Here is a 13,475-nt window from a genome sequence, read left to right as displayed (position 1 = left end):
ATCAGCAAACTTAAGCCTTTAGCCTGACCCAGAATTGATTTTGTTCTGTTCTTAGAAAAAAACAAAAACAAAACTCTCTAAACCAGAACCTGTTTCAAAAGAATGCCATGGACTCTGCTCAGTTGTGTGCAAAACCTGTCCCAGCTGAAATGCTATGAAAATGCTTATTGCACTGATCTTTTCAGGAGAAGAAAGAGACGAAGGATTACCTACTTTGCGGTTGCAAAGACAAACGCAAATGGAAACCAAGCTGCTCGACACCCTCGACGTTCAGTTCCAAGGAAGTTTCACCTTAAAAATTAAGCATATCAAGTACCTACAACGACGTTGTGCACCTCTAGAACCGCAGAGTAACAGAGCAGCATACTTCAGGTCCTGCATTTCAAAACCAGGCAGTCTGTCCCACTTGCATGTAACCTCTTCCACGAGCCCAGCCTTCAACTAGTAAAGATAATTGGAGCATAGGTGCCGAGCACAACAGAAATCAGTCGCAGGGGGAAAGGCAAAAAAACCCCTCAAGAATCATTTCAACACCCCAATTATTTCCATATTTTAAGAAGGAGAAACTTTTTTTAATAATGGAAACCTCAAATTTTACCCAGTTACATACACTCATTTTCATGATTTATACAATTATTGCATAAGACTTGTGGTCGTTTACATCTTCCAGTACAAGTGACATTAGGTACCACAATTTTGTATTAAACTCTAGGTACACTTTCAGTCAATTACACAAATGTGAAACAAGAACAAGACTGAGACTATTCCCTTCAGAAAGCCTTCTTCACCTTTGTCTGGATGCAAAGATTGCATAATGGAGACATTTGTGATGTTTATGATAATCCCACACCAATTTGTGTTCCTTTGGTAGATTGTAGTGGAATGTAATGGAAAAAAAATAAAAACAAGCAAAAAACCAAACAACATGAAGAGACAAAAAAAAAAAAATTCAAACTTGCAGGCAGATAAGAACTGGCCACTTCCTTTTTGGCAAGGCAAAGCTACTTTTTCAAGTATTCTGAAAAGTGGAAAACAATTTTTTTTTTTCCAGTAAAAAGGCAAAATAGACTATTTAACCTCTGTTAGTAAGTGCCAATAAATTGGTGGCAGTGATCGCACCGTGCTAGAAGGAGCAGAAACCATCCTGGCATAAAGCCATTCCGAAAAAAACCAAACTCAGCTCTAGAAAAACTGTGTGCTGATGATGCCTTTATCTACTTGCCATGATGAGTGTTTCAAGTGCATCACTGAAAATAAGCATGGTAACGCCACTGAAACCAGTGCAAGTGAGTTACTGGGTGGATTATTCTGGAACAGAGACAAGAGAACGAACACAGACAAGAGCATGGCATAAGAGGCAAGATTACAAAAGTAAAGACAAATTGCAGGAGTAGTTCAGAGCTCAGTTCAGATTTGTTCTACACATATGCAAGCTACAACACATTTTGTTCCACAGCACAAGGAAAATACAAGCAGAAGATAAAGAGACAAGAATCGCTACAACTTCTGAAGAGTGAGACAAAAAGCCAGAAATATGGTTTTGAGCTTAAATGCACTGTCATCCCAGATATTTTCCTCTCCCTTAGGCAAGAAAGAAAGAAGAGACAAATGAGAAAAAGGAGAAAAAGTACACAGGATGACTGCTTGGCACTTTTGAAAAAATGCTTTGTTATCTAAAAAAAGGATCAAATAACTTAAAAGTAATAGCAGCGTTTTACGGCCAGTTACCTTCCCCAAGCCTTTGTCAATGCAGAGATGATCACAATATCACCTGTTTTGGTGACAAGTGTCTCAATGACATGGCAGCACCCCAAAGGGTAGTTTCATTTTTACTTATAAACATAGGACTTGGGATCAATTCTATTCTTCATAGTGATTCACTAGTTATGTGACTAAGATTCAAAAAACACCCACCTTTTTTACAGGAATACTAAGGGACAATGAAAAGCATGTGGACATGGCTTACTGTTAATTCTCCACTTCAGATTTGTGGACAAAGTTATTTACCCAAAAAGCATGACCCAGGTGAAAGCTAGTGGAATACAGCATGTGGCCATTAAGCCATAAAAGAATGTGATCTTGCAGTACTGGTTGAGCACTTTTAATTCGCACAGACTCATATGAAAATTTGAGCTGCTAAGCACTTTGATTATCCCATGCAGCCTTTTTTTCTACCCCCCTTTAAGTGGGAGACTTGGTGCTACATTCCAGCTAAAGTTCATTCCCCTCAGCTTTTTCATGGAACATGATACAGTATAGAAACGGACTTGGAAGAAAGTAAAGGGAAGAGGTTCACTAAAAAGCAACATGAGAATATTTACTCTAAAAGAGAGCTCAATTTTACCACATTGAAAACCACAAGTGCAATTGCTCTGTTCAAAGTTATAACTGCTCTCAAAGTTACCAGCACAATGCACCAGCACAAACCCTAGCTCAAAAACGAAAGAAAAAGTGGATGTGCAAAATAGGCGGTCCCTGTTACTAAGTTGAAATTGATTGTGTTCTGACAGGATTAGCTCCTGAAAATTTGGTAAGAGATGCTGGTGTCACATTTCAATAAAAATAGTGTTTCAACTCTCACTACAAAGAGATCAAGGACTTTGTTGTGGTCCTGCCTAATCCATTCATGAATTGCAGGGCACAGCTCTTGCCACACCTGCCTACCAGACAAGGCAGTTCCATTTCTTTTGTGCTGAAAAAAGTAGCAGGCTTTGTGGTTACAAAGTTCATGTTTTAAAGTGCACTGTTATTTTAAACACGCTTTCCCTTCTTAAAAAATAAAATAAAACATTCCAATATCAACAGTTTATAAAACAACAGCGGCAGTATTCCTCTAAAATTGAAACTTAAAATCAAGTCAAATTAGCAGGATTCAAATCTTTTTTTTTTTTTTTAAAAGATATGAACCCAAAATTAAAAAGCCTCTTTCTGCAGAGAATTGCCAAGCAAAACCTCACATGCTGTCCTTCCTACACACCTCTCTCCCAACAGCATCTCACAGAAAATCCATTCAGTTTCTTCTAGCTGACAACCTCAAGAAAACAGAGGTCTAAATAAATCAGTCCTTCCCACCAGTCACCTACACAACTGCAGGTGTGGATGCTGGTGCAGTTTTTCGATCAACTCTTCCTCTGTAGGTTCTTCCAAAACATCTCTACAAAGAAAAAACATGAGTTGTTAAGGGCAGCAAAGGCAACTTCTCAGCATTTGTTTTTGCAATGCACATACTGAGATGTAACGTGTGCTCGCTTCAAGAATGAAACAAGGAATTAAAGTTACAATAAATTGATGCTCCCTAAAGATGCATCTACTTGCAAGTGATCCATCCTTTACAGATGTGTCATGGAAACCAGCAGCTGTTTTCCCATAAGAAGCAGGGAAGCAATTTCCTGCACACAGTACAATAGAACTGAAGGTCAGTAGATTTGTTTTCCTGAAAAAACTCCCAAATGAGAACATGTTCCCAGTGCTACTATTGAATATCCAATGTGCACCAGAAGTTCCACTTGTCCATGATCATCAAGTATCAACTCACCACCCACAAATTCATAATAAGCCAAGAACATGCATCACTTTCCTCATCTTTCCTTTTCTTCTCCCTCTCAGCACAGTCGTCCCCACCCCACCCCCAACACCCCTCCTCCCATCATGCTATGGGCAGAAAGCTTATAAAGGTTAGGCTACCGAGTCAGCTTAAAGCAGGCCCAACTAAAGCATTTACTGAATTTTTCCAAACCAGCAGATGAAACAGTTTAGCTTCAGAGGAAGGAAATAGAAGACAAGCCTTTTAAACCCTCCTGCAGCCAGCATGCTTTCCTTAAAACAGAAGAACATAAAAGACTAGATCGATTATCAAGCCTAGTTCTGCTCACCTGAACATTAGTTCAACTGTCCTCTGGTACTCAATATCTGAAAGAGATTGTCGATGACAGCGACGGTCCCACTTGTGAATAAAGTTCTGAAATGTGAAAGGAACAGGAATAAAATATAAATGCTATTTCTGGTGACATCAGAAAAGAGGTTGTATCAGGTCAATATGTTTGCGAGTAAGGTCTGGGAGGGGGGTGAGGTTCGTTTTTAACACAGGGCATCAGAGCAGCAATTTATTTAGGCATCAGCTTATTTACTGGCTGCAGGTCACTATTTTATTCTAGCCTGCTGTTCAGGAATGAAATAACTTTCTCCTCACACAGTGGAAGAACAGTAGAGCAGAATACAACCCCGCTGCCTTCTACTCCTACCAAGGACTGCCTCCCTGAGGTAACCGTGAGCTACCCACGAAAGTTCAGCTTTGCATTTTTTCCTCTTTAAAAACCTAACAATATATAAACATACTCGTAGTCCAGGCACCACAGCTTAAACTCAGCTTCTGTTTTTGTCACGTTCCCTTATCCTTTTTAAATTACTCTGACAAATCAATACCTAGGGAGTAGACAGAGCTCCAGCAAAAAAAGGGGAGAAAAATAGTGACATCCTGCTCTCCTGCTACAGAATGCTACGCCTTGGCTCTTACAGCAAACTTTGGCCGCAGCCCTGCGGAACTAAGCAGGTAGAAGACCTCATAGGATCAGCCTCCAGCTAGAACAGAAAGGCTTTTCTGAAATGCTCATGGCAAGAATGAGGCTCAGCATGTGACTCGTACCTAAATTTCTGTCTAGAAGTATGCCGTTCTCCCTAAAGTAGTAAATTTTAGTTCTCAATCCAGTCAACAACGGCAGCATCTCCAAAATAAGTTTCCATGGGTTTTAAGATGGTGCAAAGTGCCCTCTACAGGTACTCAATTTCTTCAATTACTTATAAGAGAAATCTAGGATGATTAATCTGGAGTAGATGGCTATGATTAACGTTCCCTTCACCATCAAAAATTCAAAAGATATTTGGATTTGCAGAGACATACGCAGAACAAGAAACCAGCAGAAGTACACGCTCTTTGTGGCTTTGCTTAGGTACCTACATTTCCACAGCTTCTTTACAAAACTCTAGAGGATGATCTTTTAAAAATAAGTCATCAGTTCCACTCTTTAGTGTGGAACTCAGTAAGGGTAGTAATTCAAATTGGGCTGGAAAGAAACACAGGACAGCCCAATAAAATAAAAACGTAAAGTTTAAAGCGCTAACTTTATTTGCTGACAAATCAAAGTGCCAGAAGCCTGCAGCATGAATAACTAATGCTGAAGTGAAATGCTAATGTACAAGAGACAAGCAGTTTTATAATACTTAAAATATTTTTCATTTTTATAGAGAGCGAGCTATAATGACAAATGTACACAGCCAAAGAAACGTAAGCAGATTTGTGACAAAATTGAAAACAAAATATACAATTGTCTGGGAAAAAGAAAATGTTTCCTCAACATTCTGGGAGAAGGATGGCAAGGAGAAAGATTGAGCAAGCACATGCACAAAACCAACATACTTTTCCCAAAACATTGTTTGGGTTCTTTGCATTTCCCACACAAATGAGAACCTGTCTTCAGGATCTGACAGCAAATAAACACACTTCCTTACCTCTAGAAGTAAAGCTACGAAGAGGTTAACCCAGATGACAGAGGAGATCAACCACCAGGCTACAAAATAGATCTTGGCCCACCTGCCGATCACATGAATAGACAGTAAGTAAAGTAGGCAGTAAATAACCTCAGCCTGAAAGTGACCAAAGAGCATCATGAAATAACATTTTGCCTTGACATATTGTACTACTACTTTCATAATGTAAAAGGAGGCCTTGAACAAACAAATGAAAATGAAAAAATTTCAGCCTTTCATTAAATTAGCCAGTCTCGCTCCCCGCACTTAACACACCTAACTGAACTCTGAAGGGACTGAAAAGCAGCTTAGTAGTTGTACTGGGTCACAGCAAAAGATCCATTTAGGCTACTGTCCTCTGAGAGTGGTCAAAAGCAGAAACACAGGGAAGAGTGCAAAACCATGGCAAAATACCTATGATGCTACGCCCGTAAGTGCTCTCCCAATCTCTAACCATTTGCAGTTCAGAGTTTTCTTGAGCTAGAGTTAGCTTCCATTCATTGCAGATCCCAATGGATTTCTCTTTCATGGCTTGTCCAGTCTTAACCAGACCATATTAAACACTTATCACACACCACAGCCTACAGAGCATTCCACAACTTAACTACATGCTGCGGAAACCAGCCAAGGATCACTGCAACAGCTCAACCCAGAGGCTATCCAGTCCATTCAAACATTCCCACGAAGTAATTAAATACAAATGAAAGATATGTCCAAGGTTTTAAGTCTACAAAAAATTGTTCACCCACGGGGAGAATACCTAAGCAGCCCAAAATGAATTACAGTGATTCACTAACATCCTACTTGTGAGACTGGCTCTACAGCGAAAGCCACCCACCCAATACATGTTGCAAGCCTGTTTATAATCCACTTAAGTCATTCATTCTTGGAACAAGACGACTACCAAGCCAATTTCCAATCCCTGCTAAACCTGACCATGGATTTCATGGCATCCACCAAGTACTAGACCAACCATCACGTTACACAAGTTAAAGAACAGCCATGAAGTCTTAGATTTATTTCCTATATACCTGAATTGACCCAAAAGAAAGGTAAGCAGCATTCCTCTTCCCAGATGCTAGGAACTGTACTATGTGCATAATCCCTACTCAGGTATCTTATAAAACAGATTTATATGGGACTTTTTCAGTATTATTGCTGCTACTTACGGACTTGAATATCTTGAAAATGCTTCCAAAAAGACTTGCCAGTTGTTCACCACCATCACATCCCAGAGGGTCACCACTGCTGCCTAAGTAACGTGGGTAAAAACAGACACTGAGTGGCTACACCACTCACTTAAGCCTCAGAAAATAAGGGGAAGAGACAAGCAGAGAGGGAAAGAGGGATGGATTCCATGAACGATCAGACTTACAGCAAAGTCATCAAAGTTGTTCGGCCAATATTCCAACTGTTCGTAGGTCCCACAGTTCAGAGTGCCGTTGTTATATGTTGTATTAACAGCACTGTAAGAGAATTAGAGGCTGCTGTGAGCATAGCTTTCTACCTACTATACCTTAAAAACAAGATCCTTCTGAGTGCCTTGTAAAAAGTCAAGTATCTCATTTGGGCAGAATAGGAAGGAGTTAGATAAAAAATTATTTAAGCTACAACGAGGTAAAATTTCAAGTTACAGATAAGCATTCCAGCAACTTCAGTAAAGCCAGAAGAAACAGGAGCAACAGACAAAATAGTCTGTGTGATTTAAGAGGAAAAAAACCCTACCTGACCACAAACAACTTGGAGGTACTGAGTTGCAGATGCTTCTGAAAAACAGAATCTGAGTAGTAACGTTTAGAAAGTTACCTGATATTTTGCAAGGAAACAACAGCACCTTCAAATAGCATTATGCCAGTTATAGCAAATGCATAAAACACCACCTGGAAGGAATATAAGCAAGAATCAGTTTGAGTACTTCCGTCACTAAACAAGAAAGCGATGTAATTAAAATAGAACAATTTTAGTACCACAGTCAAACGAATTTGGTCAAGAACAATGCCTGAAGCTACAAGAGTGAAAATACTTCTCAATGTCTGTACTATTTAACTGTTTGCTTTTACTTTTTAATATTCTGTTTAACTTTCAGTTGTTAAAATGCATTAAGTCATTTTACTTTCTGATGTTTTACTCCTCTGTGTCTCAGAATACTGATATTTAACTATTAACACTGCAGAATAGTGACTTAAGAAACAAAACAAAAAAATTATACCTGTATTTACAAAGAATAATCTAAATATCTGGAGAGTCTTCTGCTAGATTCAGTGCAAATAAGCTTTCACTAAACCTAACTGAAGGACAAAAACAAGTCACTATTTTGTACCATATCAGCAACTTCTTTAAATGTATTACATTACTCTAAAAATAAAGGTTCCAATTACAGGAAGGATTTTGGAACTTCTGTATTTTACCTGTTAGAAATGCAAGCCTCTTTTTAAAGAGATACCTTTCACAGTCTTCAGCACTTGCCTAGGTGATTTTACGATTTTTATCCTAAAAAGATTGTTCTAGAAATAACCTACAACTTCACTTCTCTGCCTAAAGAGCCATTTGTCCTAGGATAGCTTGAAACAAGCAGAATCTTGAAAGTGTCTTTAGTGATATTTCTGTATTTTGCTTCAAAACAGACCCAAGAGGGAAGTCTGGGAGGAGTAGAAGAGAGGCTGACTGCCCTGACCTACGAACCACAGCACTTTGAACACTACTGGAATAAACTGAAGTTGACATTCCACAGCCTGCCAGAAGATGGGGTATCTGGCTTGGCAATAATAATTTTATTCTTTGAAAAAGACATGCCCAAAACATGCACCGCCTGATAAATTAGCTAATCAGTTACATTACTTTATCAGCATGTGTTCCAGCCTAACATTAGGAAAGATGTTTTGCATCAGCTGGTAATGGGGTCAGACTTCACTGTGGTAGAAACCCAGTGACAGCTTCTATGTAGCCGCAAGTAAAAGCGAATTAACAGAAGTAGCAAACACTGTGGCAGACTCACGTCATGGTACAAAACCACAGTTCACACTCCCAGCACTAAGAACCACCAGCAGCAGACACAGACTACCTCAGGAGTGTTACATCTTACGTATATGTAAGGGGTGAGGACACCACACTGAAACACTAACACCTAATTCCTAAAAATAATAAATCAAGCACGTTAATACAGGCTCCTGCCATCTTAGCTATGTCTTTCAGGAATTAAAAGACCTTCCAGCAGAATGCTACAAGCCCAGGTGCAGCCATGCCAGCAGCAACACAGCTTTAGGGCCCTAGCGTAAAGCACAAAACAGCTCACCCCGTAATTGTTGTCTCCCGGGGCTCTGGCGCATGGGCTCCATCAGATCCAGGAGCAGTGTCAGTCACTGCCTCCCCCACCTATGCACAACACAACCCTGCCTGCCTCTGACAGGGTCGACACACAAACGCACGCTCCTTTCACACGGTGTACGTACTTAACCACAAACTGGCAAAATTAGCAAAACTGCAGTCAGCTTTTAGACAGCTTATTGCATTGAGTAACTAATTGAGTAATGAAAAGGTTTTCGTTATACTAAAGCTGTTCCTATCACACACAAGATTGGTATTTAGGCTCCTAAGATGTATCTTCACCTGCAAAGGCTGAATTCCCAAGTTCATGCACTCCCAAGGTATTTCTCGGTTTCAAGAGTAGCTTCTAGTCGCAAGCGTGGCTTGTACAGCACAACAAAGTTGTCACCAACTTAGCTTTGCCTAAACCAGTATCTTTATTTCAAACTGCAACATGAACCTGTCCATACTGCAACTTAAGGCCCCTCCCTTACAGATAAAAGCAGTGATTAGTAATGTCAAAACCACATATTCTGGGTAAATTGCATGCTAAGCATATAGACGAGAACAACTTTTGAAACAATACTTAATACACAGCAAATCCTTGGTCTCTAACCATTACCTCATATTAAGGTACCCTAAAACGCAAAACAACACAAAAAACACCCCACAAACAACAACAAAAAAGAGCCACCCAGGCACTCATTTGCTGTACCAGGAAGATGTAACTCTAAGGCCAGAAACTCAAGAGTTGAGAAATGGAGGATTTATGTAATGGACATCACACACTGTGACCCATCCTTTAATCGCATGTTTACAGACTATATGCTCTGCACAGACACACCTAAACCTGCACGGCAGAGGCTTTTAAATATCAAGTCCAAACATGCCATCTCAAGACCTTCTCAACTCAAAACAATTTTCAAGTTGTTTTGCTGTTTAATTTAACATGAGCAAGCCAGGGTAAGGTAGACTGGACCACATTTACCATCGGATGAATTTTTATTGGAAAGCAGCATATCCAGCCCGAGGCAAGCACTCTGAGGAAGTTTCAAACAATCTTTTAAAGGCACTCCTAAAGCAAACCGATAAATGGGGCACCGTCACTCTGCGCAGCCCGTAACAAAAGAGTAGTTTATTGTAGCTTTGTGAAATATGCCCGGGAGAAGAACCAGCTGATGAAAGTGAAATGTTATTGTTCATGGTGATGGTCAAAGAACCTTGTTTACTTTGTTGATGACATACCCTTATAAAATTGTTAACTCTAAGAAAGGAAATTACAGTCTTGCATCACGACTTACCACAAGGATTCCTGCAAAGGCTCTCAAGTTTTTTACCAGGTCCAGCAACGTAGTAACAACCAAAGCCATGAACTGAAACAAAGCAGAATTTTATATGCATGACATTAATCACACTTCCAATCAGTACCAGATTATTTTTACTAAAAGAACAAAGAAATACCAACCAGGAAAATGACCTATACCTAAATGCAGGACATCTTTTATACAGTGATATCTCCATGAGGAATTTAAAATGAGTGACAAATGCTGTAGTACTTTTCATACACAAATACTATGATAAGTTTTAAATATACACTGGAACTGTGACTTAAAGGGCTATATGTCTAGTAAGACTAGAACGGGGGGGGAAATATCACAAGCACCCCACAGCTCCAGAGCAACTGCTTCATATTTGATCCACATAATTTCTAGTTCACACTTTCCACTGACATTATGACCTCTGGTTACATCAGGCAGACGTTTATGGTTTATTGCACTTACATACAAGTCCTGCACCTGACATTAATTTGGGCTTAGTTTTCAAGCAAGTCTAAATGCAGGTCTATAACAATCAAACAACTCGAAGCGATTGCAGACTCAAGCACACGTATTCTGGTGGAAATAGCCATACTTAGAAAGCGGGAAGAGGGATTCATTACAAATAATCTTTCGTATGACCAAAATGTCTGGCAGTATCTAGTGAAAGCAACTCTATGACCTCCCGAGTACCACGTTCTTCAAGGATATCACATCCACTCCTCTAAGACTGAAGCACTACACAAGTTGCACAAGTGTTTCTGGATGTGTTTGCCCACTTTAAAATACCAGCATCAACTGCCGTAACCTCAGCAGAACTTGTCTGCACCTCAACAGGGAAAACCAGCTAGAGAGAGAATGAGTTTGTGAGGTGCTGTGCAATAGACTGGACAGTTCGAGCTGAGTTCTAATCCCACTCAGGTGCAAAAGAATTGCAGTTGACATGTTATTCCAAAAGGCTTTGACAAAATACATAATTTGACCAAAGAAATCAGAAGTATGGAGGGATAAACAAGCACCTTCATATTAGGAATAATCCGCAGGAACCTGAACACAATTAACATGTTCACCAATCGCACCATATCCCACAGGGATAACAAGCCCATGAACACGTGTCTCCTAGGAAAGATGGAAGAAAATAACAAGTCAGAGAAACAGTCCACGACAGAAAGACACAGTTAAAATTACCGGGCTGCAGGTAACTGTAAATTCCCTATACCTTTTGGTTAACATCCGTGGCATATTAAAAAAAAACAACCGGAAGTGGGAAGGAGTTTTATTTCCTCACAACATCACTCTTTACAACTAATGGCTGACTAGAAGACTGCATCCAGTTTTGGAATCCCCAATACAAGAAAGGGCCAAACTGCAGCAAGATCAGCAGAGAGCCAACAAGATGGTCAGGGGCTGATGCAACAGCCTTCTAATACTTACGAAGTAGTCCTCAAGAAGACAGAAGCAAGGCTGTTTGGTGGTCCATAGCAGAAGGGCGAGGGACACTAGGTCTAAGATAAAACAATGGAGCCTCACACTAGATTTAAGGAAGAACTGAAGAACTTGTCAACCATGAGGACAGTAAGACAGAGGCACAAGTTACCCAGAGAGGTTGTGCAAGTGTCTGTCACTGGATGTTTTCAAGTCCCAGACGGAAAAACCTTTGAGCAACTTGGTCCAGCCTTGCTTTGAGCAGCAGGCTAGACTAGAGACCTCCTGACATCCCCTCCAGATCTTACTCCTGTCCCAAAGATGTTATATCTACAGAGGAAGCAATTGCCAACAGCAGTCACCATAAGCAACATGAGGACTCAGAATGACTCATCTGGCTTCCAATCTGTTTGCACTGACTGACACAAACATCCAGCAAGTACTACTGGTGCTTCAAGATACTACTGTAGAGCAAACAATTATCTACACTGAAGAATCCAAGGGCAAAAAATCAAACCCAAATATAAAAAATTTTAAGTTAGATCAATAGTTAGTGCCATTAGATTGTTAGCAATCAATATCCTTCTGGTAACCATTATTTTTGAGTGATCAGAGTGAAAGAAGTGTTCAAAAATAAACCCATTTCAAGCTGTAACATCTTCCAGGTCTCTTTACAGGTACTAGTGCAAGGTAAGATAGCTTCTTGATTGCAACACAATGAATATCCTGAAAAATTAGGTAAAGTCAATGTCTTAAGAGTGAACTTGTGTAAAGAAACAAAGTATTAGAATGTGTTATAAATCACCCCTGAAAGTAAGGTTCAGAAAATCCTCAATAAGTCCTTCGCTTTCCTCTTTTGTTGTGGTGGCAGTTTTCAAATTTTAAGGTACAAAACAATGATTTTTATGCTTTTGATAATAAAAAAAAGGTCAAGGTAGTTATCCAAGAACTGCCTACTCTTAAGAAAAAAAAAATCAAAATACAACTACTTGCTATACCAGTATAGATAAATAGTTTAAGTCCATGGGAATTTTTCTACTAAATTTTTAACAGCATAAACCAACCCAGACTTCAGTCTACACACAGGGCTGAAGGGGCTTTGTTTTGCCAGTTGTTTAGGAATTCATATAATTGGGCTTACGGACAATCTGATGCTGAAACATATTAGGTTAGTAGCTGGATGTGTATGTTGTACCAAATTCCTTCCTGCACCTTCAGTAAGCGTAGGTCTGCTAAGATATTATTTTCCATCAGATTACAAGTAATAAAAATGCATCCTTCTCAGAATAGTTCAACAGAACTAAATTTTATGAAAAAATATCAATAATTTTCTTTCACTTATCCATATTGCACGGCCTCTAGAGACCACAAGGGTGAAAAAACTCTACTAAGTTTGGAAATTACGGACTGGGCTGACAACCATAGCATAATGACACAAGCATGTACAAGCATGTGCGTATATGACCCTGACCCACCCAGACACCGAGCAAAGTCCAACAGTTCACAGAGGTTACGCACCAACCAGGATGAGGAAATCCGTACGCAGCAAAAGTTGCAATCTCCAAAATCTTTAGTTAGGGAAGAAAAAAAAGTCAAAACCTTACTTTGTAATTCTGAGTTTCAGAAATTACGTAAGTTTCTTGACAGGAAATATTTTCAAGAACTTTCAGCCACTAATGTAACTCACTCTAAAGCTCTGAAATTGTCATATTTGACTAGATATTCCCCAAATTAATTCAATGTACACACATAATTCAGTGGTGACACATATACTGATATACAGTGGACCACGTTAACTCTGAGTTTGGCCTCATCTGCCATACGGGTTTCAGGCTTTTACCAAATAACGATAATAATCTTCCACCACTTTTTTTAATAGAAAAAGCAAAGTGACTTTTAGCCAGGTAA

General features: G+C 39.5%; 1 protein-coding gene across 1 annotated transcript in view; it reads right to left on the bottom strand.

Moving 5' to 3' along the window:
• Positions 1 to 539: 539 nt before the first annotated feature.
• TPCN2 (two pore segment channel 2) overlaps positions 540 to 13,475 on the bottom strand; it is a 33,573-nt gene continuing 20,637 nt past the window's right edge. Inside the window, exons 17-25 of the mRNA XM_075094984.1 lie at positions 13,086 to 13,135; positions 11,162 to 11,261; positions 10,128 to 10,199; positions 7,330 to 7,403; positions 6,899 to 6,989; positions 6,693 to 6,775; positions 5,506 to 5,587; positions 3,873 to 3,958; positions 540 to 3,154 (exon numbers count right to left, since the gene is read on the bottom strand). Coding sequence (XP_074951085.1) covers positions 3,076 to 3,154; positions 3,873 to 3,958; positions 5,506 to 5,587; positions 6,693 to 6,775; positions 6,899 to 6,989; positions 7,330 to 7,403; positions 10,128 to 10,199; positions 11,162 to 11,261; positions 13,086 to 13,135 — 717 coding nt within the window. The 3' untranslated portion in view covers positions 540 to 3,075. The remainder of the gene's footprint in view (positions 3,155 to 3,872; positions 3,959 to 5,505; positions 5,588 to 6,692; positions 6,776 to 6,898; positions 6,990 to 7,329; positions 7,404 to 10,127; positions 10,200 to 11,161; positions 11,262 to 13,085; positions 13,136 to 13,475) is intronic.

This window comes from Phalacrocorax aristotelis, chromosome 5 (genome assembly GCF_949628215.1).
Source record: "Phalacrocorax aristotelis chromosome 5, bGulAri2.1, whole genome shotgun sequence".
NCBI classification, from domain to species: Eukaryota; Metazoa; Chordata; class Aves; order Suliformes; family Phalacrocoracidae; genus Phalacrocorax; species Phalacrocorax aristotelis.
This window is presented reverse-complemented; position numbering and strand designations above follow the sequence as displayed.